The sequence below is a fragment of the Agelaius tricolor genome, unplaced genomic scaffold (genome assembly GCF_023055355.1).
Source record: "Agelaius tricolor isolate 1412-34295 unplaced genomic scaffold, bAgeTri1.0.p SCAF_102, whole genome shotgun sequence".
In the NCBI taxonomy this organism is placed as follows: Eukaryota; Metazoa; Chordata; class Aves; order Passeriformes; family Icteridae; genus Agelaius; species Agelaius tricolor.
In genome coordinates this window covers 200,549-226,426 of record NW_027269362.1, presented here as the reverse complement: position 1 = coordinate 226,426, position 25,878 = coordinate 200,549, and the positions used below count along the sequence as shown (strand labels likewise).

At 51.0% G+C, this 25,878-nt stretch overlaps 1 protein-coding gene across 1 annotated transcript in view; it reads left to right on the top strand.

The window, feature by feature from the left end:
• The first annotated feature begins 73 nt into the window (after positions 1–73).
• Positions 74–25,878, top strand: part of GRIK5 (glutamate ionotropic receptor kainate type subunit 5) — a 39,664-nt gene continuing 13,859 nt past the window's right edge. Inside the window, 11 exon segments of the mRNA XM_071419252.1 lie at positions 74–133; positions 4,528–4,675; positions 6,778–6,942; positions 8,796–8,893; positions 11,296–11,461; positions 14,214–14,392; positions 15,796–15,849; positions 15,926–16,087; positions 19,618–19,770; positions 22,360–22,464; positions 23,738–23,845. Of these exon segments, the coding sequence (XP_071275353.1) occupies positions 4,570–4,675; positions 6,778–6,942; positions 8,796–8,893; positions 11,296–11,461; positions 14,214–14,392; positions 15,796–15,849; positions 15,926–16,087; positions 19,618–19,770; positions 22,360–22,464; positions 23,738–23,845 (1,296 nt within the window). The 5' untranslated portion in view covers positions 74–133; positions 4,528–4,569.

The window sequence follows — 25,878 nt, the reverse complement described above, 5'->3', positions numbered from 1 at the left end:
CCCCCCCCGCCGCACCGGGAGCTCGAGACGGCGCCGGGGCCCCTCCCCCACCCCACCCCCCCGCCCCCCCCCCCCTTCCCCGCGCCCATCCCCCACCCCCGGGCCGGGGGGGCTGCGGCGGCCGCGCGGCCTCGTGAGTACCGGGGGGGGGGAGGGGAGAACGGGAAACAGCGGGGAGGGGGCGGCGGGAAACGGGGGGGGGAAATTTGGGGGGAAATTTGGGGGAAAAATGGGGGAAAATTGGGGGATTTGGGGAGGGGGGCGCCGGTAAAATCCCCCCCGGTTCGGGATCGGTACCGGGATTTGGGGGGGTCGGGATTTGGGAATGGCCGCCCCCGGTACCGGGATTTGGGGTCGGTACCGGGATGGGGAACCGGGGTTCGGTACCGGGATCGGGATCGGTACCGGGAATGGCCCCCCCAGGACCGAGGATCGGGACCGGGATTCGGGGTCGGTACCGGGATTGGAAACCGGGAATGGCTCCCCCGGTTCGGGATCGGTACCGGGAGCCGGGATCGGGATTTGGGGTCGGGATCGGTACCGGGAGCCGGGATCGGGATCGGTACCGGGAGCCGGGATCGGGATCGGTACCGAAAACCGCGGTCGGTCCCGGGATTTGGGGTTCGGATCGGTACCGGGATCGCGATTTGGGGTCGGTACCGGCACCTGAGATCGGCTCCCCCCGGTTCGGGATCGGTACCGGAAGCCGGGCTCGGTACCGGGCTCGGGACCCGGGATCGGCCCCGCTCCCAGCCCCGCCGCTCCAGCCCCCGGTACCGGAGCCGCCCCCGGGCCCGCTCTCGGTGCCGCCCCCGCGCTCCCGGCCCGGATCCGCTCCCGATCCATCCGCGCTGCCCGGTACCGGTACCGGAACCGACCCCGCGCTCGGCCCCGCTCGCGGTTCCCATCCCCGGTACCGGTACCGGAACCGCCCCCGCGCTCGGCCCCGCTCCCGGTACCGATCCCGGATCCATTCCCGGCTCCATTCCCGATCCCGGCGCCGTTCGCGCTCCCGGCTCCGTCCTCGCTCCCGGTACCGATCCCGGACCCGTTCCCGGATCCATTCCCGCTCCCGGTACCGATCCCGGACCCGTTCCCGGATCCATTCCCGCTCCCGGTACCGATCGCGGCTCCATCCCTCGCTCCCGGTCCCGGATCCATTCCCGGTTCCCATCCCTGCTTCCGAACCCATTCCCGGTCCCGATTCCCGGTCCCGGTCCCGATCCCGGATCCATCCCCGGTTCCCGTCCCCCGGTCCCGGACCCATCCTCCGGTCCCGGTTCCTGATTCCGGTTCCGGTTCCATTCCCGGTCCCCATCCCGGACCCCGTCCCGGTTCCTGTCCCAATTCCCGGTCCCGGTTCCATTCCCGGTTCCGGTTCCATTCCCGGTCGCGATTCCCGGTCCCGGTTCCTGATCCCGGTCCCGGTTCCGGTCCCATTCCCATTCCCGGTCCCCGTCCCGGTTCCGGTTCCGTTCCCATTCCCGGTTCCATTCCCGGTTCCCGGTTCCGTTCCCATTCCCGGTTCCATTCCCGGTTCCGTTCCCAGTCCCGTTCCCATTCCCGGTTCCGGTTCCGGTCCCGGTCTGGGTCCGGTTCCCGGTTCCGGTTCCATTTCCGGTCCCGATTCCCGGTTCCGGTTCTGACTCCTGGTCCCGGTTCCGGTTCCGGTCCCGGTTCCGTCCCCCCCTCCCCCCCCCCCCCCAATTTCGGGACCCCCCAAAATCCCCGGCTTTGGGTGGGGGAGGGGCCGCCCCCGGGGCTTTTTTGGGGCGGGGGTCGCGGTTGGGGGGGGGGGAGGGGCGGGGGCGGCTCCTGTTGGGGGGGGAGGGGCGGGGGGGAGGGGTCGCCCCCGGTTTTTCCCCTCCCCCCCCCGCCGTTGCCAGGCAACCGCAGCATCCTCGGAGCCGGAGCCGTTGCCTGGCAACCGTTGCCAGGGGGAGACGGAAACGGGGGAGGGGAGGGGGGGGGAGGGGGGAGAGAAACCCCCCCGGGACCCCTCCCCCAATCCGGGAACCCCCAAAATCCCCGGGAATGGCCCCAAAATCCTCGGGAATGGCCCCAAAATCCCCGGGAACGGCCCCAAAATCCTCAGGGAGACCCAAAATCCTCGGGAATGGCCCCAAAATCCTCAGGGAGACCCAAAATGCCCGGGAATGGCCCCAAAATCCTCGGGAATGGCCCCAAAATCCTCGGGGAGCCCCAAAATCCTCGGGAATGGCCCCAAAATCCCCGGGAATGGCCCCAAAATCCTCAGGGAGACCCAAAATCCTCGGGGAGCCCCAAAATCCCCGGGAATGGCCCCAAAATGCCCGGGAATGGCCCCAAAATGCCCGGGAATGGCCCCAAAATCCCCGGGAATGGCCCCAAAATCCCCAGGAATGGCCCCAAAATCCCCGGGAATGGCCCCAAAATCCTCAGGGAGACCCAAAATCCTCAGGAATGGCCCCAAAATCCTCGGGGAGCCCCAAAATCCCCAGGAATGGTCCCAAAATGCCCGGAAATGGCCCCAAAATGCCCGGGGAGACCCAAAATCCTCAGGAATGGCCCCAAAATCCTCAGGAATTGCCCCAGAACCGGGAGAGGGGGAAGGGGGGAGGGGTGAGGCCCAAAATAAACCCAAAATAGCTGAAAATAGCCCCAAAATAGCCCCAAAATAACCCCCAAATAACCGCAAAATAAACCCCAAAATAAGCCCAAAATACACCAAAATAGCCCCAAAATAATCCCCAAAATAATCCCCAAAATAACCCCAAAATAACCCAAAATAGCTCCAAAATAATCCCAAAATAGCCCCAAAATAGCCCCAAAATAAACTCGGGACCCCCCCACAAAATAATCCCAAAATAGCCCAAAATGACCCCAAAATGACCCTGGGACCCTTCCCCAAAATAATCCTAAAATGACCCCAAAATAGCCGAAAATAACCCCAAAATAGCCCAAAATTAACACCGGGACCTCCCCCAAAAGGACCCCAAAATAGCTGAAAATGACCCCAAAATGACCTCGGGACGCCCCCCCAAAATGACCCCAAAATAACCCAAAATAGCCCAAGATAAACTCAAAATAAACCCAAAATGACCCCAAAATAACCCACAATAAACCCAAAATAAACCCAAAATAGCCCAAAATAAACCCAAAATAGCCCAAAATGACCCCAAATAATCCCAAAATAGCCCAAAATAACCCAAAATAAACCCAAAATAGCCCAAAATAAAACCAAAATAACCCAAAATAGCCCCAAATGACCCCAAAATAACCTCGGGACCCCTCCCCACCAGAGAAGGGCCCATTTGGGGCTCCGGGGTCATTTTGGGTCATTTTGGGTCATTTTGGGGCTATTTTGGGTCATTTTGGGGAGGGGGTCCCAGAGTTAATTTTGGGGTTATTTGGGGTTTTTTTGGGTTTTTTGGGTTTTTTTTTTTGGGGGGTCATTTTTGGGCTATTTTGGGGTCATTTTGGGCTATTTTGGAGTAATTTTTGGGTTATTTTGGGGTCATTTTGGGCTATTTTGGGGTCATTTCTGGGTCATTTTGGGGTCATTTCTGGGTCATTTTTGGGGTCATTTTTGGGTCATTTCTGGGTCATTTTTGGGGTAATTTCGGGATTATTTGGGTTCATTTAGGATTATTTGTGATAATTCCCATTAATTTGGGTCGGGGTCTCTCTCACAGGCGGCCGGAGCCCCCCCCATGCGCTGGGGGCGACGCCGGGCCCCGCCCCCATGGGGTCACTTCCGGATTATTTGGGGTCACTTCCGGTTTATTTCCGGATTATTTCGGGATTATTTCGGGATTATTTTGGGATTATTTCGGGATAATTTCGAGATTATTTGGGTTCATTAATGACCCCCATGCGTTGGGGGCGATGCCGGGCCCCGCCCCCAAGGGGTCACTTCCGGATTATTTGGGGCCACTTCCGGTTTATTTCCGGATTATTTTGGGATTATTTCGGGATTATTTAGGATAATTTCGGGTTCATTAAGGATAATTTCGGGTTCATTAAGGATAGTTTTGGTTAATTTTCATTAATTAATGCCTCGCAGGCGGCCGGAGCCCCCCGCCCCTATGGTGATATTTCAGGATTATTTGGGGTTAATTATTTCAGCATTATTTGGGGTTAATTATTTCAGGATTATTTGGGGTTAATTTCGGGATTATTTCGGGATTATTTGGGTCCATTAATGAATTAATTTTCATTAATTAATGCCTCGCAGGCGGCCGGAGCCCCCGCCCCGCCCCCCCATGCGCTGGGGGCGATGCCGGGCCCCGCCCCCATGGGGATAATTGGGGTTAATTTCGGGATTATTTAGGAATATTTGGGTCCATTAATGAATTAATTCATTAATTAATGGCTCGCAGGCGGCCGGAGCCCCCGCCCCGCCCCCCCATGCGCTGGGGGCGATGCCGGGCCCCGCCCCCATGGGTTCATTTGGGTTAATTTCGGGATTATTTCGGGATTATTTCGGGATTATTTGGGATTATTTGGGTCCATTAATGAATTAATTCATTAATTAATGCCTCGCAGGCGGCCGGAGCCCCCGCCCCGCCCCCCCATGCGCTGGGGGCGATGCCGGGCCCCGCCCCCCCCGCGCTGCTGCTGCTGCTCCTGGCGGGAGCCGCGACCCCCGCGGGCGCCCCCGGGGGCAGGGCCGGGACCCCCGCGCTGCGCATGGGTGAGGAACGGGCGGAATTCGGGGCTTTTCGGGGCGAAATTTGGGGTGAAATTTGGGGTTTTTAATGGGGTTTTGGGGTGGTTTTTTGGGGTTTTTTTTGGGGTCTTTATGGGTTTTTTTTGGGTTTTTTTTGGGTGAGATTTGGGGTTTTATGGGGTTTTTATTGGGGGTTTATGGGTCTGGGACCCCCGTGCTGCGCATGGGTGAGGAACGGGCCCAAATCGGGGCTTTTTGGGGCTTTTTGGGGTGAAATTTGGGGTTTTTATGGCATTCTATGGGTCTGGGACCCCCGCGCTGCGCATGGGTGAGAATTGGGCTGAATTCGGGGCTTTTTGGGGGTGAAATTTGGGTTTTTTTGGGTGAAATTTGGGGTTTTTTAATGGGGTTTTGGGATGGTTGTTTGGGGTTTTTTTTTCGGGTTTTTTTGGGGTTTTTGGGGAGGTTTTTTCGGGTTTTTTTCGGGTTTTTTTGGGTTTTTTCTGTTTTTTTGGGGGGGGGGTTTTGGGGGCTTTTTTTGAGTTTTTTTGGGGTTTTTTGCTTGTTTTTTGTTCTTTTGGGGTTTTTTGGGGGGGTTTTTTTGGGGATTTGTTTCGGGTTTTTTTGGGGTTTTTTGGGTTTTTTTGGGTTTTTTTCGGGGTTTTTTTGGGTTTTTTTTGGGGGTTTTTTGGGGCCTGAGATTTGGGGTTTTTTGGTCGCTCTTGAGGCTGTTGGGGTTTGGGGGGTTTGGGGTTTTTGGGGTTTTTATTGGGGGTTTATGGGTTCGGGACCCCCGCGCTGCGCATGGGTGAGGAATGGGCCCAAATCGGGGTTTTTTGCGTTTTTTTTGGGGTAATTTCAGGGAATTTCGGGGGTTTTTGGTTTTTTTGCATTATTTTTGGGGGGTAATTTCGGGGTTTTTTGGGGGTTTTTTTTGCATTATTTTGGGGTAATTTCGGGGTTTTTTGGGTGTTTTTTTGCGGTAATTTCGGGGAATTTCGGGGTTTTTTGGGGGGGTTTTTTGCATTATTTTTGGGGGGTAATTTCGGGGTTTTTTGGGGTTTTTTTTTTGTTTTTTTGCATTATTTTGGGGTAATTTCGGGGTTTTTTGGGGGGTTTTTTTTTTTGGTTTTTTTGCATTATTTTCGGGGAATTTCGGGGTTTTTTGGGGGGGTTTTTTGCATTATTTTGGGGTAATTTCGGGGTTTTTTGGGGTTTTTTTTTGCATTTTTCGGGGAATTTCGGGGTTTTTGGGGGGAATTCCGAGGAATTCCGGGGTTTTTTGGGCCCGGGGGTTTCCGGGGGTGCCCGATCCCGCTGTGACCCCCCCGGACCCCCCCCAGCCGCCATCCTGGACGAGCGCGGGGGCTGCGGGCGGGGTTGATTTTGTGTCATTTCGGGGTTTTTTGGGGTTTTTGCATTATTTTTTGGGGTAATTTCTGGGAAATTCGGGTTTTTTGTGTTTTTTTGCATTTTTTGGGGGAATTGCAGGGAGTTTCCGGTTTTTTTGGGTTTTTTTGCATTTTTTGGGGGGTAATTTTGGGGTTTTTTGGGGGGAATTTTGGGGTTTTTTTTGCAGTTTTTTGGGGTAATTTCGGGGAAATTCAGGGTTTTTTTGGGGGGGTTTTTTGCAGTTTTTTGGGGGGTAATTTCGGGAAGTTCCCGGGTTTTTTTTTATTTTTTTGCATTATTTTTGGGGGGGTAATTTCGGCTTTTTTTGGGGGGGTTTTTTGGTTTTTTTGGGGGGTAATTTCGGGAAATTTTTATTTTTGCATTATTTTCGGGGGGTAATTTCGGGGTTTTTTGGGGTTTTTTGGGGGGTAATTTCGGGGTTTTTTTGGGAGTTTTTTCCATTTTTTGGGGGATAATTTCGGGGTTTTTTGGGGTCTTTTTGGGGGAATTTCGGGGTTTTTTGGGCGGTTTTTTGCATAGTTTTGGGGGTAATTTCGGGGTCTTTTTGGGGGGTTTTTTGCATTATTTTTGAGGGGAATTTCGGGGTTTTTTGGGGTAATTTCGGGGAATTTCGGGTTTTTTTGGGGGAATTCGGGGTTTTTTGGGCCCGGGGGTTTCCGGGGGTGCCCGATCCGGCTGTGACCCCCCCGGACCCCCCCATCCCCCCCCCCCAGCCGCCATCCTGGACGAGCGCGGGGGCTGCGGGCGGGGGGAGCGCCTGGCCCTGGCCCTGGCCCGGGAACGCGTCAATGGCCCGGGGGGGGGGCGGCCCCCGGCCCGCCTGGAGCTCGAGGTGTTCGAGCTGGAACGGGACAACCAGTACGAGACCACCGACACCAGTAAGGGACTGGGAGTGACTGGGGGGGACTGGGAGAGGAAATGGAGGGGTGGGATGGGGTTTTGGGGGGATTTTGGGGGGATTTGGGGGGATTTGGGGGGGATTTGGGGGGTTGGGAGGGACTGGGAGTGACTGGGAGCCACTGGGAGCCAATGGGATAAACTGGGAGGGACTGGGAGGGACTGGGATAAACTGGGAGGGACTGGGAGCCAATGGGAGGGACTGGGAGGGGAAATGGAGGGGGTGGAATGGGGGATTTGGGGGGATTTTGGGGGGATTTGGGGGGATTTGGGGGGGATTTGGGGGGTTGGGAGGGACTGGGAGTGACTGGGAGCCACTGGGAGCCAATGGGATAAACTGGGAGTGACTGGGAGCCACTGGGAGGGACTGGGAGCCACTGGGATAAACTGGGAGCCAATGGGATAAACTGGGAGGGGAAATGGAGGGGTGGGATGGGGGTTTTGGGGGGATTTTGGGGGGATTTGGGGGAGATTTGGGGGGTTTGGAGGGACTGGGAGGGACTGGGAGCCACTGGGAGCCAATGGGAGCCAATGGGATAAACTGGGAGGGACTGGGAGGGACTGGGAGGGGAAATGGAGGGGTGGGATGGGGGGTTTTGGGGGGATTTTGGGGGGATTTGAGGGAGATTTGGGGGGTTGGGAGGGGTTGGGAGGGACTGGGAGGGACTGGGAGCCAATGGGAGCCAATGGGAGCCAATGGGATAAACTGGGAGGGACTGGGAGGGACTGGGAGGGGAAATGGAGGGGTGGGATGGGGGGTTTTGGGGGGTTTTGGGGGGATTTTGGGGGGATTTGGGGGGTTGGGAGGGACTGGGATAAACTGGGATAAACTGGGAGTGACTGGGATAAACTGGGAGGGGTGGGATGGGGTTTTGGGGGTTTTTTGGGGGGTTGGTGGGGATTTTGGGGGGGTTTTGAAGGGTTTGGAAGGGTGGGAGAGGGGTTGGAAGTGGGTTGGGAGCAACTGGGAGTGACTGGGATGAACTGGGATAAACTGGGATGAACTGGGATAAACTGGGATGAACTGGGATGAACTGGGATGAACTGGGATGAACTGGGATGAACTGGGAGGGGATCTGGGAGGGCGCTGCAGTTCCCAAAGCCGCCACCAGGGGGAGCTCCGGGTTCATGGAGGGAAACTGGGAGGGGATTTGGGGTGGATTTAGGGGAATTTGGGGTTCGGGGGGTTCGGGGTTTATCTTTGGGGTGGATTTAGGGGAATTTGGGGGGGATTTTTAGGGTCCAAGGTTTGGATTTGGGGTGGATTTGGGGAGATTTTGGGGGGATTTTGGGGAATTTTGGGGGGATTTTGGGGGAAATTGAAGGGATTTTGGGGTTCAGGGGGATTTGGGGTGAATCTCTGGGATTTTGGGGTTCCAGTGTGCCAGATCCTGCCCAAGGGCGTGCTGGGATTTGGGGGGAATTTTGGGTGAATTTTGTGGAATTTTGGCGGAATTTTGGGGGGATTTTGGGGGAATTTAAGGGATTTTGGGGTTCAGGGGGATTTTGGGGTGAATCTCTGGGATTTTGGGGTTCCATTGTGCCAGATCCTGCCCAAGGGCGTGCTGGGATTTGGGGCAAATTTTGGGAATTTTGTGGGGATTTTTGGGGGGATTTTGGGGGGAATTGAAGGGGTTTGTGGTTCAGGGGGATTTTGGGGTGAATCTCTGTGATTTTGGGGTTCCAGTGTGCCAGATCCTGCCCAAGGGCGTGCTGGGATTTGGGGGAATTTTGGGGGGATTTTGGGGGGGATTTTGGGGGGATTTTGGGGGGATTGAAGGGATTTGGGGTTCAGGGGGATTTGGGGTGAATCTCTGGGATTTTGGGGTTCCAGTGTGCCAGATCCTGCCCAAGGGCGTGGTCTCGGTGCTGGGCCCAGCCGCCAGCCCGGCCGCTGCGGCCACCGTCAGCCACATCTGCGGGGAGAAGGAGGTGAGAGACCCCAAAACCTCCGGAATTCACCCCAAAAATCACCCAGGAGCCCTCAAAAACCCCAATCCCCCATCTGGGGCTGATTTGGGGGATTTTGGGGCTGATTTTGGGGTGGATTTTGGATGTTTTGTTGCTGATTTCTGTGCTGATTTTGACGATTTTGGTGCTGATTTCCACGCTGATTTTGGTGCCAATTTCAGTGCAGATTTTGGGGATTTTATTGCTGATTTCAGCACTGATTTTGCTGATTTCGGTGCTGATTTTGGTGCCAATTTTGGTGCAGATTTTGGGGATTTTATTGCTGATTTCCGTGCTGATTTCCGTGCTGATTTTGTTGATTTTGGGCCAATTTCAGCACTGATTTTATTGCTGATTTCGGTGCAGATTTTGGGGATTTTATTGCTGTTTTTGTTGCTGATTTCGGTGCTGATTTTGCTGATTTCATTGCTGATTTCGGTGCTGATTTGGGGGGTTTTGTTGCTGTTTTTGTTACTGATTTCAGCACTGATTTTGTTGATTTTGGTGCTGATTTCGGTGCCGATTTCGGGGCAGATTTTAGGGAATTTATTGCTGATTTCATTGCTGATTTTGGTGCAGATTTTTTGGATTTTATTGCTGATTTCATTGCTGATTTTGGGGATTTTATTGCTGATTTCAGCACTGATTTTGGTGCTGATTTTGGGGATATTATTGCTGATTTTGGTGCTGATTTGGGGGAATTTATTGCTGATTTCGGCGCTGATTTTGGTGCCAATTTCGGTGCAGATTTTGGGGCTTTTATTGCTGATTTCGGTGCCGATTTTGCTGATTTTGGGCCAATTTCAGCTCTGATTTCAGTGCTGATTTCTGTGCTGATTTTGGTGCAGATTTTTGGGATTTTATTGCTGATTTTGGCGCTGATTTTGGGGATTTTATTGCTGATTTCAGCACTGATTTTGCTGATTTCGGCGCTGATTTCGGTGCTGATTTTGCTGATTTTATTGCTGATTTTGGCGATGATTTCGGTGCAGATTTCGGTGCCGATTTTGCTGATTTTATTGCTGATTTTGGCGCTGATTTCGGTGCAGATTTCGGTGCCGATTTTGCTGATTTTATTGCTGATTTTATTGCTGATTTCGGTGCTGATTTTGGGGATTTTATTGCTGTTTTTGTTGCTGATTTCGGTGCTGATTTTGCTGATTTCTGTGCTGATTTTGCTGCTGATTTTGGGGCTTTTGTTGCTGTTTTTGTTGCTGATTTCAGCACTGATTTGGGGGATTTTGTTGCAGATTTCGGTGCTGATTTCAGCACTGATTTTGCTGATTTTGGTGCTGATTTTGGGGATTTTATTGCTGATTTCGGTGCTGATTTTGGTGCCAATTTTGGTGCAGATTTTGGGGATTTTATTGCTGATTTCCGTGCTGATTTCCGTGCTGATTTTGTTGATTTTGGGCCAATTTCAGCACTGATTTTATTGCTGATTTCGGTGCTGATTTTGCTGATTTTGGCGCTGATTTCAGCCCTGATTTTGCTGATTTCGGTGCTGATTTTGTTGGTTTTGCTGCTGATTTCGGTGCAGATTTTGTTGATTTTATTGCTGATTTCAGCCCTGATTTTGCTGATTTTGGCGCTGATTTGGGGGATTTTATTGCTGATTTCAGCGCTGATTTCTGTGCTGATTTTGCTGATTTTGGTGCTGATTTCGGTGCTGATTTTACTGATTTCATTGCTGATTTCGGTGCTGATTTTGGGGGTTTTGTTGCTGTTTTTGTTGCTGATTTCAGCACTGATTTGGGGGATTTTGTTGCAGATTTCGGTGCTGATTTTGGTGCCAATTTTGGTGCAGATTTTGGGGATTTTATTGCTGATTTCCGTGCTGATTTCCGTGCTGATTTTGTTGATTTTGGGCCAATTTCAGCACTGATTTTATTGCTGATTTCAGCCCTGATTTTGCTGATTTTGGTGCTGATTTCGGTGCTGATTTTGAGGATTTTATTGCTGATTTTGTTGCTGATTTTGTTGCTGATTTCATTGCTGATTTTGGTGCAGATTTTTGGGATTTCATTGCTGATTTCATTGCTGATTTCAGCACCGATTTTGTTGATTTTGGTGCTGATTTTGGTGCTGATTTTGAGGATTTTATTGCTGATTTCGGTACTGATTTTGCTGATTTTATTGCTGATTTCAGCACTGATTTTGGGGATTTTATTGCCGATTTCAGCCCTGATTTTGCTGATTTTGGCGCTGATTTCGGTGCTGATTTCGGGGCAGATTTTGGGGATTTTATTGCTGATTTCGGCACCGATTTTGCTGATTTTATTGCTGATTTTGGCGCTGATTTCGGCGCCGATTTCGCCGATTTCGGTGCTGAACCTTTTGGGGCCATTTCCCCTCATTCTCTCCCTCCTTTCCCCCCCCCCCAGATCCCCCACATCCGCGTGGGCCCCGAGGACGCCCCCCGGCCCCCCCTGCTCCGCTTGGCCGCCCTCAGCCTCTACCCCAGCAACGAGGACGTGAGCCAGGCCCTGGGGGGGCTCCTGCGCAGCCTCCGCGCCCCCCCGGCCTCCCTCATCTGCGCCAGGGCCGAGTGTGAGCGGCCTGGGGCTTTATTGGGGTTTATTGGGGATTTATTGCGGTTTACTTGGGGTTTATTAGGGATTTATTGGGGTTTTATTAGGGATTAATGGGGCTTATTAGGGATTTATTGGAATTTATTAGGGTTTATTGGGATTAATGGGGTTTATTAGGGATTTATTGGAATTTATTAGGGTTTATTGTGATTTATTTGGGATTTACTAGGATTTACTGGGATTTATTGGGGATTAATGGGGATTTATTGGGATTTATTAGGAATTAATGGGGATTTATTAGAGATTAATGGGGATTTATTAGAGATTAATGGGGATTTATTAGGATTTATTAGGGATTAATGGGGGTTTATTAGGATTTATTGGGAATTAATGGGGATTTATTAGGATTTATTTGGGGGATTAATTAGGATTTATTTGGGGGATTTATTAGGATTTATGGGGATTTATTAGGGATTAATGGAGATTTATTGGGGTTTTATTGGGATTTATTGGGATTTATTAGGGTTTATTGGGGTTTATTAGGGATTAATGTGATTTATTAGGATTTATTGGAATTTATTAGGATTTATTTGGGGGATTTATTGGGGATTTATTGGGGATTTATTGGGGATTTATTGGGGTTTTATTGGGATTTATTGGGGTTCATTTGGGTTACCAGGCCCTGGGGGGGGCTCCTGCGCAGCCTCCGCGCCCCCCCGGCCTCACTGATCTGCGCCAGGGCCGAGTGTGAGCGGCCTGGGGGCTTTATTGGGGTTTATTTGGGGTTTAATGGGGATTTATTGGGGTTTTATTGGAATTTATTAGAGTTTATTGGGATTTATTTGGGATTTATTAGGGATTAGTGGGGTTTTATTGGGGTTTATTAGGGATTAATGGGGGTTTATTGGGATTTATTAGGGATTAATGGGGATTCATTGGGATTTATTGGGGATTAATGGGGATTCATTGGGATTTATTGGGGTTTTATTGGGGTTTATTTGGGTTCATGTGGGTTACCGGGCCCTGGGGGGGCTCCTGCGCAGCCTCCGCGCCCCCCCGGCCTCCCTCATCTGCGCCAGGGCCGAGTGTGAGCGGCCTGGGGGCTTTATTGGGGATTTATTGGGGTTTTATTGGGGATTTATTGGGGTTTATTGGGGTTTTATTAGGGATTAATGGGGTTTATTAGGGATTTATTGGAATTTATTAGGGTTTATTGGGATTTAATGGGGGTTTATTAGGGATTAATGGGGATTTATTGGGGTTTATTGGGATTTAATGGGGATTTATTAGGAATTAATGGGAATTATTAGGGATTAATGGGGATTTATTAGGGATGAATGGGGGTTTATTAGGATTTATTTGGGGGATTTATTGGGGATTTATTAGGATTTATTTGGATTTATTAGGGATTAATGGGGATTTATTGGGGATTTATTGGGTTTTGGGGCTGATTTTTGGAGCTGATTTTGGGGCTGATTCTGGTGTTTCTGGGACTGATTTTGGGGCAGATTTTGGGGTTTCTGGGGCAGATTTGGGGGTGGATTCTGGTGCCAATTTCAGGGGTTTTGTGACCGATTTTGGAGCTGATTTTGGGGTTTTTGTGGCAGATTTCGGTGTTGATTTTGGGGCAGATTTTGGGGCAGATTTTGGGTATTCTGGGGCCGATTTCGAGGCAGATTTTGAAGCTGATTTCAGGGTTTTTGTGACCGATTTCTGAGCTGATTTGGGGTCGAATTTCACCATTTTTGGGTGCCAGGCCTGCTGCGCCTGGAGGAGCTGGTGCGGCAGTTCCTGATCTCGCGCCAGGCGCTCTCCGTGCAGGGCCCGGGTTTGGGGTTTTGGGGCCGATTTTGGAGTTTTTGGGGCTGATTTTGGTGCTGATTTTGAGGCTGAATTCAGGGGATTTGGGGCTGATTTTGGTGCTGATTCTGGCGTTTCTGGGACTGATTTTGGACCTGATTTTGGGGCTGATTTTGGGGTTTTTGTGGCCGATTTTGGTGATGATTTTGGGGCAGATTTCGAGGTTTTTGTGACCGATGTTGGGGACGATTTTGGGGCTGATTTTGGGGTTTTTGTGGCCGATTTCGATGTTGATTTTGGGGCCAATTTTGGCCATTTCTGAGCTGATTTTGGGGCAAATTTGGGGCCGATTTCGCTGCCGATTTCGGCCATTTCTGAGCTGATTTTGGGGCGAATTTCAGGGTTTTTGTGGCCGGTTTTGGACCCGATTTTGGGGTGAATTTGGGGCTGATTTCGCTGCCGATTTCGGGTATTTCTGAGCTGATTTTGGGGTGAATTTCGGAGCCAATTTCGGGCATTTCTGAGCCAATTTTGGGGTGAATTTGGGGCCGATTTCGCTGCCGATTTCAGGCATTTCTGACCCGATTTTGGGGCCGATTTCGCTGCTGATTTTGGCCATGCCTGACCCGATTTTGGGTCGAATTTCACCGTTTTTGGGTGCCAGGCCTGCTGCGCCTGGAGGAGCTGGTGCGGCAGTTCCTGATCTCGCGCCAGGCGCTCTCCGTGCAGGGCCCGGGTTTGGGGTTTTGGGGCCGATTTTGGTTATTTTATGGTGAATTCCTGACCCGATTTTGGGTTAAATTTCGCCGTTTTTGGGTCCCAGGCCTGCTGCGCCTGGAGGAGCTGGTGCGGCAGTTCCTGATCTCGCGCGAGGCGCTCTCCGTGCGGGGCCCGGGTTTGGGGTTTTGGGGCCGATTTCGGCCATTCCTGACCCAATTTTGGGTTAAATTTCACCGTTTTTGGGTCGCCAGGCCTGCTGCGGCTGGAGGAGCTGGTGCGGCAGTTCCTGATCTCGCGCGAGGCGCTCTCCGTGCGCGTCCTGGACGCCGAGCAGGACCCGACGCCGCTGCTGAAGGAAATCCGCGACGACAAAGTCCCCACCATCATCATCGACGGCAGCGCCGCCACCGCCGGCCTGGTGCTCGCCAAGGTCGGCGCGGCCAGGGCGGTTTGGGGCCTTTGGGGCCTTTGGGGCGTTTGGGGAGGGTTTTTTGGGAGTTTTGGGGTGGTTTTGGGACGATTTCTGTGACTTTTATTTGGATTTTTGTGAATTTCGTGTTGATTTTATGTTGATTTTTTTGGGAGTTTTGGGGTGGTTTTGGGACAATTTTTACCATTTTTGGGCCGGTTTCGTGCCAGTTTCTGTGACTTTTATTTGGATTTTTGGGAGTTTTGGGGTGGTTTTGGGACGATTTTTGGAATTTTATTTGGATTTTTGGGAGTTTTGGGGTGGTTTTGGGACGATTTCTGTGACTTTTATTTGGATTTTTGGGAGTTTTGGGTTCGTTTTTTGGGAGTTTTGGGGTGGTTTTGGGACGATTTTTACCAGTTTTGGGCTGGTTTTGTGCCAGTTTGTGTGACTTTTATTTGGATTTTTGGGAGTCTTGGGGTGGTGTTTTTGGTCAATTTTTTTGGGAGTTTTATTTGGATTTTTGGGAGTTTTGGGGTGGTCTTGTGTTGGTTTTGGGGTTTTTTTTTGTTGATTTTGGGGAGTTTTTTTGTGTGGATTTTTGTGAATTTTGTGTTGATTTTGGTTTTTTTTTTTTTTGGTTGATTTTTGGGGGAGTTTTTTTGTGTTGATTTTTGTGAATTTTGTGTTGATCTTGGGGGGTTTTGCGGCATTTTTGTGCCGATTTATCAGGAGCGTTTGGGTGGTTCTGTGTTGATTTTTGGGAGTTTTGGGGTGGTTTGAGGGGTTTTTGAGGGGATTTTGTGTTGATTATTTGGGGGTGATTTTTTGGGGGATTTTTGATGGGATTTTTGGGGGATTTTGGGGGATTTTTGGAGGATTTTGGGGGATTTTGTGTTGATTATTTGGGGGGCGATTTTTTGGTGATTTTTTTGGGGATTTTTGGGGGATTTTTTTGGGGATTTTGGGGGATTTTGTGTTGATTATTTGGGGGTGATTTTTGGGGGATTTTTTGGGGGATTTTTTTGGGGGACTTTTGATGGGATTTTGGGGATTTTTGGGGTGATTTTTGGGGGATTTTTTGGGGGTGATTTTTTGGGGGATTTTTTTAGGGATTTTTGGGGTGATTTTTTGGTGATTTTTTTGGTGATTTTTGGGGGGATTTTGGGTGATTTTGTGTTGATTATTTGGGCGCAATTTTGGGGTGATTTTTGGGGATTTTGGGGGATTTTTGAGGGGATTTGGGGGGATTTTGTGTTGATTATTTGGGGGCGATTTTTTGGGGGATTTTTGGGATTTTTGGGGCGATTTTTGGGGTGATTTTTGGGGCGATTTTTGGGGTGATTTTTTGGTGATCTTTTTGGGGGGGCATTTTTTTTTTTGAGAGAATTTCGGGGCTCAGACCCACCCTGGCGCCCTTCCAGGCCTCGGAGCTGGGCATGACCTCGACCTTCTACAAATACATCCTGACCACCATGGTGAGTGACCCCTGCGAGTGACCACCGCCCCCAAACCGGCCCAAAAAGGCCCGAAATGACCCCAAACTGACCGCAGGACTTCCCCCTGCTCCGGCTGGACGCGCTGCCGGCCGCTCCCGCCACCGTCCTGGGCTTCTCCATGTTCAACACGAGCCACCGCTTCTACCCCGAGTTCGTGCGCAGCCTCAACATGTCCTGGAGGGAGAGCTGCGAGCTGGGGCCCTACCCCGGCCCCGCGGTGAGCGGGGACCCCGAAATTTGGGGGGGGACCCCGAAATCTGGGGGGGGACGCAAAAAACCCCGGGGAAAATGGTTAAAAAATGGGGGAGAAAACGGAATTTTGAGGGAGCGCCGAAATCGCGAGATATTGGGGAGAAAAGTGGAATTTTGGGGGGTGGAAGTGAGTAAAAATTGGCTGAAAAATCTCAAAAAGTACCTGGGGAAGGGGAGAATTTGGGGGGTATTTAAGAAAAAAATGGGGGAGAATTGGTTAAAAAACGGTGGAAAAATGAAAGTTTGAGGGAGCGCCGAAATGGTGAGATATTGGGGGCAGAAGTGGAATTTTGGGGGGTGGAAGTGATCAGAAATTGGGCCAAAAATCCTCAAAAAAAAAATTATCCAGGGAAAGGGAAAATTTGGGGGGAAATGGTGGAAAAATGGGGGAGAAAACGGAATTTGGAGGGAGCGCCGAAATGGCGAGATATTGGGGAGAGAAGTGGAATTTTGGGGGGTGGAAATGAGCAAAAATTGGGCAAAAAATCATCAAAAAAAAATACCTGGGGAAGGGGAAAATTTGGGGGGAATTAAAAAAAAAAAACGGGGGGGGGAAATGGTGGAAAAATGGGGGAGAAAGCGGAATTTGGAGGGAGCGCCGAAATGGCGAGATATTGGGGAGAGAAGTGGAATTTTGGGGGGTGGAAGTGATCAGAAATTGGGAAAAAAATCCTCAAAAAAAAAATTATCCAGGGAAAGGGAAAATTTGGGGGGAAATGGTGGAAAAATGGGGGAGAAAACGGAATTTGGAGGGAGCACCGAAATGGCGAGATATTGGGGAGAGAAGTGGAATTTTGGGGGGTGGAAGTGATCAGAAATTGGGCGAAAAATCCTCAAAAAAAAATTTTCCAGGGAAGGGGAAAATTTGGGGGAATTAAAAAAAAATGGGTTGGAAATGGTGGAAAAACGGGGGAGAAAATGAAATTTTGAGGGAATTATAAAATTTTAGGGGTCTGGGAGTGAAAGTCAGACGTGGTGGGAGCCCAAAAATTGGGAGGGAGACCCCAAAAATTGGGGGAGATTGGGGGAGACCCCAAGAATCATCAAGGGACCCCAAAAATCTTGAAGGAACCCAAAATACCTTGGGAAAAAATGACCAAAATTCAGAAATTTGGTGTCCTTGAGAACCGAAATCCCTGGGGGTTTCTGGGGTGGGGATTTCGGGTTCTGAGGGACCCCAAACCCCCTCGGGGGACCCCGAAATTTGGGGGAGACCCCAACAACCTTGGAGGGACCCCAAAAACCTTGGAGAGAACCATAAAACTTTGAAAAGACCCCCAAAAAAATGGGGAAAAATTCAGAAATTCGGCGTTTTTGAGAACCCAAATCCCTGGGGGTTTCTGGGGTGGGGATTTGGGTTCTGAGGGACCCCAAATCCCCTCGGGGGACCCTGAAATTTGGGGGAGACCCCAAAAACCTTGAAGGGACTCCAAGAATCATCAAGGGACCCCAAAAATCTTGGGAAAAAAACGGGGAAAAATTCCGAAATTTGGCGTTTTTGAGAACCGAAATCGCTGGGGGTTTTTGGGGTGGGGATTTGGGGTTCTGAGGGACCCAAAAACCTTGAAGGGACCCCAAAAATCTCGGGAAAAAATGGGGAAAAATTCAGAAATTGGGCGTTTTTGAGAACCCAAATCCCTGGGGGTTTCTGGGGTGGGGATTTGGGGTTCTGAGGGACCCCACAACCTTGGAGGGACCCCAAAAACCTTGAAGGAACCCCAAAAATCAAAGGAAAAATTCAGAAATTCGGCGTCTCAGGGAACCGAAATCGCTGGGGGTTTCTGGGGTGGGGATTTGGGTTCTGGGGGACCCCAGGCCCCCTCGAGGGACCCCAAAAACCTTGGAGGGACCCCAAAAATCTCGGGAAAAAAAAAGGGGAAAAATTCAGAAATTTGAAATTTGGTGTCTCAGAGAACCAAAATCCCTGGGGGTTTTTGGGGTGGGGATTTCGGTTCTGAGGGACCCCAAAAACCTTGGAGGGACCCCAAAAATCATCAAGGGACCCCAAAAAAACACCGGGAAACAGGGAAAAAAATGGGGAAAAATTCAGAAATTCGGCGTCTCAGGGAACCGAAATCCTTGGGGGTTTTTGGGGTGGGGATTTGGGGTTCTGAGGGACCCAAAAACCTTGAAGGGACCCCAAAAATCTCGGGAAAAAAAACGGGGAAAAATTCAGAAATTCGGCGTCTCAGGGAACTGAAATTGCTGGGGATTTCTGGGGTGGGGATTTCGTTTCTGAGGGACCCAAAAACCTTAGAGGGACCCCCAACAACCTTGAAAAATCCCAAAAATTTCGGGGAAAAAATGGGGAAAAATTCCGAAATTTGGCGTTTTTGAGAACCGAAATCGCTGGGGGTTTTTGGGGTGGGGATTTGGGGTTCTGAGGGACCCAAAAACCTTGAAGGGACCCCAAAAATCTCGGGGAAAAAAATGGGGAAAAATTCCGAAATTCGGCGTTTTTGAGAACCCAAATCGCTGGGGGTTTCTGGGGTGGGGATTTGGGGTTCTGAGGGACCCCAGAACTTGGGGGAGACCCCAAAAACAATGAAGAGACCCCAAAAACCTTGAAGAGACCCCAAAAATCTTGGGAAAAAAAAGGGGAAAAATTCAGAAATTTGAAATTTGGTGTCCTTGAGAACCGAAATCCCTGGGGGTTTCTGGGGTGGGGATTTGGGGTTCTGGGGGACCCCAAAAACCTTGGAGGGACCCCAAAATTTGGGGGAGACCCCAAAAACCTTGAAAGGACCCCAAAAACCCTGGAGAGAACCATAAAACTTTGAAAAGACCCCCCAAAAAATGGGGAAAAATTCAGAAATTTGGTGTCCTTGAGAACCAAAATCCCTGGGGGTTTCTGGGGTGGGGATTTGGGTTCTGAGGGACCCCAAAAACCTTGGAGGGACTCCAAGAACCTTGAAAGGACCCCAAACACCCTGGAGAGAGCCATAAAACTTTGAAAAGACCCCTAAAAATCTTGGGAAAAAAAACGGGGAAAAATTCAGAAATTCGGCGTTTTTGAGAACCGAAATCGCTGGGGGTTTCTGGGGTGGGGATTTGGGTTCTGGGGGACCCCAGGCCCCCTCGAGGGACCCCAAAAACCTTGGAGGGACCCCAAAAATCAAAGGAAAAATTCAGAAATTCGGCGTTTGTGAGAACCCAAATCCCTGGGGGTTTCTGGGGTGGGGATTTGGGGTTCTGAGGGACCCCAGAATCTGGGAGAGACCCCAAAAATCTCGGGAAAAAATGGGGAAAAATTCAGAAATTTGGCGTTTTTGAGAACCGAAATCCCTGGGGGTTTCTGGGGTGGGGATTTCGGTTCTGAGGGACCCAAAAACCTTGAAGGGACCCCAAAAATCTCGGGAAAAAATGGGGAAAAATTCAGAAATTGGGCGTTTTTGAGAACCCAAATCGCTGGGGGTTTCTGGGGTGGGGATTTGGGGTTCAGGGGGACCCCAAAAGCCCCTGGGGGACCCCAAGAAGCGGCGTCTCCCCCCGCAGCTGTCGGCGGCGCTGCTGTTCGACGCCGTGCACGTGGTGGTGGGCGCCGTGCGGGAGCTGAACCGCAGCCAGGAGATCGGGGGGCGGCCCCTGGCCTGCGCCGCGCCCGGGATCTGGCCCCACGGCACCAGCCTGATGAACTACCTGAGGATGGTGAGGGGGGAGAAACAAAGGGGGGAAATGGGGGGAAAAATGGGGGAAAATGGGGGAAAAATGGGGGAAAAATGGGGGGAACAACGGGGGAAAAATGGGGGGAAAAATGGGGGAAAAACGGGGGAAAAATGGGGGGAAAAAGGGGGAAAAATGGGGGGAAAAACGGGGGGAAAATGGGGGGAAAAAGGGGGAAAAATGGGGGGAAAAACGGGGGGAAAATGGGGGGAAAATGGGGGAAAAAATGGGGGGAAAAAGGGGGAAAAAACGGGGGGAAAAAGGGGGGAAAACGGGGGAAAAATGGGGGGAAAAAGGGGGGAAAATGGGGGGAAAAATGGGGGAAAAACCTGGGAAAAAACGTGGGAAAAACCTGGGAAAAACGGGGGGAAAAAACCCGGGAAAAAACGGGGAAAAAAAGGGGGAAAAACGGGGAAAAAAAGGGGGAAAAAAACCGGAAAAACTGGGGGAAAAAACCCGGGAAAAACGGGGAAAAAAACCGGAAAAAACCCGGGAAAAATGGGGGGAAAAACCCGGGAAAAAACAAGGGGAAAAACGGGGAAAAAAAAGGGGGAAAAAATGGGGGGGAAAAACCCGGGAAAAACCCGGGAAGAAAAATGGGGGGGAAAAACCCGGGAAAAAACGGGGAAAAAACGGGGGAAAAACCCGGGAAAAAATGGGGGGGAAAAACCCGGGAAAAAAACGGGGAAAAATGGGGGGGGAAAACGGGAAAAAAACGGGGGGGGAAAACCCGGGAAAAAACGGGGAAAAAACGGGGGGGAAAAACTTGGGAAAAAATGGGGAAAAAACCCGGGAAAAAACGGGAAAAAACGGGGAAAAACGGGGGAAAAACACGAGGGAAAAAATGGGGGGAAAAAACGGGGGGAAAAAACCCAGGAAAAAACGCCCCAGGAATGCCCCGGAAACCCCGCGGGAATGAGGCAAAAACAATCGCAGAACTGGACCTAAAAACAACGCTGAAAACAGCTCCAAAAATCCCCAAAACAACCCCAAAACCAGCCCTGAAAACAACCCCCAAAAGCCCCAAAACAACCCCAGAACCAGCCCTAAAAACAACCCCGAAAACAGCTCTAAAAAGCCCCAAACAACCCCAAAACCAGCCCCAAAAATCCCGAGAACAATCCTAAAAACAACCCTGAAAACAGCTTCAAAAATCCCCAAAACCAGCCCCAAAAATCCCGAGAACAATCCCAAAAAGAGCCCCAAAAACAACCCCAAAAACCCCCAAAAGAACCCCAGAACCAGCCCCAAAAATCCTGAGAACAATCCCAAAAACAATCCCAGAACTGGACCTAAAAACAACCCCGAAACCAACCCCAGAAATGCCAGAAACAATCCCAAAACCAACCCCAAACCAAGCCCTAAAAACAACCCTGAAAACAGCTCCAAAAATCCCCCAAACAACCCCAAAACAACCCCAAAACCAGCCCCAAAAACGACCCCAGAAATGCCAAAAATAATCCCAAAACAAACCCAAAACCAGCCCCTAGACAACCCCAAAAACAACCCCCAAAAGCCCCCAAAACAACTCCAAAAATAACCCTGAAAACAACCCCAAAAACCCCCAAAACCAGCCCCAAAAATCCTGAGAACAATCCCAAAAAAAACCCCCAAAACCAGCCCCGAAAATCCAGAAAAAACAACCAAAACAACCCTGAAAACAACCCCCATAAACAACCCCAAAACCAGCCCCAAAATCCCAAGAACAATCCCAAAAAACAACCCCAAAACCAACCCCAAAAACCTCAAAAGCGGCCCCAAAAGCAGCCCCAAAACCCCCGAAAATAACCCCAAAAACAAGGCCCAAACCAGCCCCAAAAAACCCGAAAATAACCCCAAAAACCATCCCGAAAACCCAAAATTTGGGGGAATTACGGGGAAAAATCTCAATTGGTGGAATTGGGAAAAGTTGGTGTGGGCAGACACAAAAAACCCCGAAATAACCCCAAAAAAATCCCGGCTGTTTTTTGGGATATTTTAGGGTATTTTTGGGGTGTGTTTTGGGGTATTTTTGGGGTATTTTGATGGGGTTTGGGTTTTTTTGTTTTGTTTTGGGTTTTTTGGGGTTTTTTGGTTTTTTGGGGGTTTTTTGGGGGGTTTTTTTTGTATTTTTGGGATATTTTTAGGGTGTATTTTGGGGTGTTTTTGGGTTGTATTTTGGGTATATTTTCAGATATTTTTGGGGTATTTTTCAGTATTTTCGGGATATTTTTGGGGTATATTTTTAAGGTATTTTTGTGCATATTTTCGGATATTTTTTGGGGTGCATTTGGGATGTTTTTGGGGTATATTTTGGGTATATTTTGGGGTGCATTTAGGGTGAATTTTGGGTGCATTTTGGATATTTTTTGGGTATATTTTCAGATATTTTTGGGGTATATTTTGGGTGTATTTTGGGTATTTTTAGGGTATTTTTTGGGTGTATTTAGGGCGTGTTTTGGGGAATTTTTGGACGCATTTTTGGGAATTTTTGGACGTATTTTGGGGAGTTTTTGGGCACATTTTGGGGCATTTTTTGGGTGCATTTTGGGGCATTTTTTGGGTGCGTTTCGGTGCATTTTGGGTGCGTTTCAGGTGGAGTACGACGGCCTGACCGGGCGCGTGGAGTTCAACAGCAAAGGGCAGCGCACGAATTACAGCCTGAGAGTGCTGGAGAAGGGCAGGGACGGGCACCGGGAGGTGAGTGACCACTGAGTGACCACTGAGTGACCACTGAGTGACCAATGGGTGACCAATGACCACTGAGTGACCACTGACCCCTGAGTGACCAATGAGTGACCCCAGAATTACAGCCTGAGAGTGCTGGAGAAGGGCAGGGACGGACACCGGGAGGTGAGTGACCAATGGGTGACCAATGAGTGACCACTGAGTGACCAATGGGTGACCAATGACCACTGAGTGACCACTGACCCCTGAGTGACCAATGAGTGACCCCAGAATTACAGCCTGAGAGTGCTGGAGAAGGGCAGGGACGGACACCGGGAGGTGAGTGACCAATGGGTGACCACTGAGTGACCAATGAGTGACCACTGACCAATGAGTGACCACTGAGTGACCAATGGGTGACCATGAGTGACCACTGACCAATGGGTGACCACTGACCACTGAGTGACCAATGGGTGACCCCAGAATTACAGCCTGAGAGTGCTGGAGAAGGGCAGGGACGGACACCGGGAGGTGAGTGACCAATGGGTGACCATTGAGTGACCAATGAGTGACCACTGAGTGACCAATGAGTGACCAATGAGTGACCCCAGAATTACAGCCTGAGAGTGCTGGAGAAGGGCAGGGACGGGCACCGGGAGGTGAGTGACCAATGAGTGACCATGAGTGACCACTGACCAATGAGTGACCAATGAGTGACCAATGAGTGACCAATGAGTGACCAATGGGTGACCAATGACCACTGAGTGACCACTGACCCCTGAGTGACCACTGAGTGACCCCAGAATTACAGCCTGAGAGTGCTGGAGAAGGGCAGGGACGGACACCGGGAGGTGAGTGACCACTGAGTGACCAATGAGTGACCACTGACCACTGAGTGACCACTGAGTGACCACTGAGTGACCAATGGGTGACCACTGAGTGACCAATGGGTGACCATGAGTGACCAGTGGGTGACCACTGAGTGACCAATGGGTGACCATTGAGTGACCATTGAGTGACCAATGAGTGACCAATGAGTGACCAATGAGTGACCATTGAGTGACCAATGAGTGACCAATGGGTGACCACTGACCACTGAGTGACCACTGAGTGACCAATGAGTGACCACTGAGTGACCAATGAGTGACCAGAGTGACCACTGAGTGACCAATGGGTGACCAATGAGTGACCAATGAGTGACCAATGAGTGACCAATGAGTGACCAATGAGTGACCAATGAGTGACCCCTGCGTGACCCCTCCGTGACCCCTCCGTGACCCCTGCGTGACCCCACGTGACCCCGCAGGTGGGGGTGTGGTTCTCCAACCGGACGCTGGCCATGGACGAGGCCACGCTGGCCCTGAACGCCTCGGACAGCCTGGCCAACAAGACCCTGATCATCACCACCATACTGGTCTGGACTGGGAGGGACTGGGATTGGACTGGGAGGGGCTGGGAGGGGCTGGGATTGAACTGGGATAAACTGGGAGGGGCTGGGAGGGGCTGGGATTGAACTGGGATTGAACTGGGATTGAACTGGGAGGGGCTGGGAGGGGCTGGGAGGGGCTGGGAGGGGCTGGGATTGAACTGGGATAAACTGGGATAAACTGGGAGGGGGCTGGGAAAGGGTTAAAGGGGGTTCGGGGTCACTGGTTTGGACTGGGAGGGACTGGGAGGGAGTGACCAGAGCGAAACCCCAGTGACCAATCCCAAATCCCACTGACCAATCCCAAACCCCAGTAACTGACCCCAGACCCCCAAAAACTGACCCCAAACGCCAATAAACGAACCCAAACCCCAGTAAATGAACCCATATCCCCCATAAGTGACCCCGAACCCCAATAACCGACCCCAAACCCCAATAACTGACCCCAAATCCCAATAAATGACCCCAAACCCCAATAAATGAACCCAAACCCCAATAACCGACCCCAAACCCCAATAACCGACCCCAAATCCCAATAACCAACCCCAAACCCCAATAAATGAACCCAAACCCCAATAACCGACCCCAAACCCCAATAAATGACCCCAAATCCCATCTTTAGGAGAACCCGTACGTGATGCGGGTGGGCGGCGCGGGCGGCCCCGATCGCTATGAAGGATTTTGCGTGGACACTGCAGTGACCAATCCCAGTGACCCCAAACCCCAATAACCGACCCCAAACCCCAATAACCAATCCCAAACCCCAATAAATGACTCCAAACCCCAATAACCGACCCCAAACCCCAATAAGCAATCCCAAACCCCAATAACCGATCCCAAACCCCAATAAATGACCCCAAACCCCAATAAATGACCCCAAATCCCCATATTTTAGGAGAACCCGTACGTGATGCGGGTGGGCGGCGCGGGCGGCCCCGATCGCTATGAGGGATTTTGCGTGGACACTGCAGTGACCAATCCCAGACCCCAAACCCCAATAACTGACCCCAAACCCCAATAAATGACCCCAAACCCCAATAACCGACCCCAAACCCCAATAACCGACCCCAAACCCCAATAAATGAACCCAAATCACACTGACCATTCCCAAACCCCAATAACCGACCCCAAACCCCAATAACCGACCCCAGACCCCAATAACTGACCCCAAACCCCAATAACCAACCCCAAACCCCAATGACCGACCCCAAACCCCAATAACCGACCCCAAACCCCAAATCCTGTGATTTTAGGAGAACCCGTACGTGATGCGGGTGGGCGGCGCGGGCGGCCCCGATCGCTATGAAGGATTTTGCGTGGACACTGCAGTGACCAATCCCAGTGACCCCAAACCCCAATAACCAATCCCAAACCCCAATAAATGACCCCAAATTCCCATATTTTAGGAGAACCCGTACGTGATGCGGGTGGGCGGCGCGGGCGGCCCCGATCGCTATGAGGGATTTTGCGTGGACACTGCAGTGACCAATCCCATACCCAATAAATGACCCCAAACCCCAATAAATGACCCCAAATCCCATCTTTAGGAGAACCCGTACGTGATGCGGGTGGGCGGCGCGGGCGGCCCCGATCGTTATGAGGGATTTTGCGTGGACACTGCAGTGACCAATCCCAAACCCCAAACCCCAATAAATGACCCCAAATCCCATCTTTAGGAGAACCCGTACGTGATGCGGGTGGGCGGCGCGGGCGGCCCGGACCGTTATGAGGGATTTTGCGTGGACACTGCAGTGACCAATCCCAGTGACCCCAAACCCCAATAACTGACCCCAAACCCCAATTCCTGTGATTTTAGGAGAACCCGTACGTGATGCGGGTGGGCGGCGCGGGCGGCCCGGATCGCTATGAGGGATTTTGCGTGGACACTGCAGTGACCAATCCCATACCCCAAACCCCAATAACCGACCCCAAAGCCCAATAAATGACCCCAAACCCCAATAACCGACCCCAAAGCCCAATAAATGACCCCAAACCCCAATAACCGACCCCAAACCCCAATA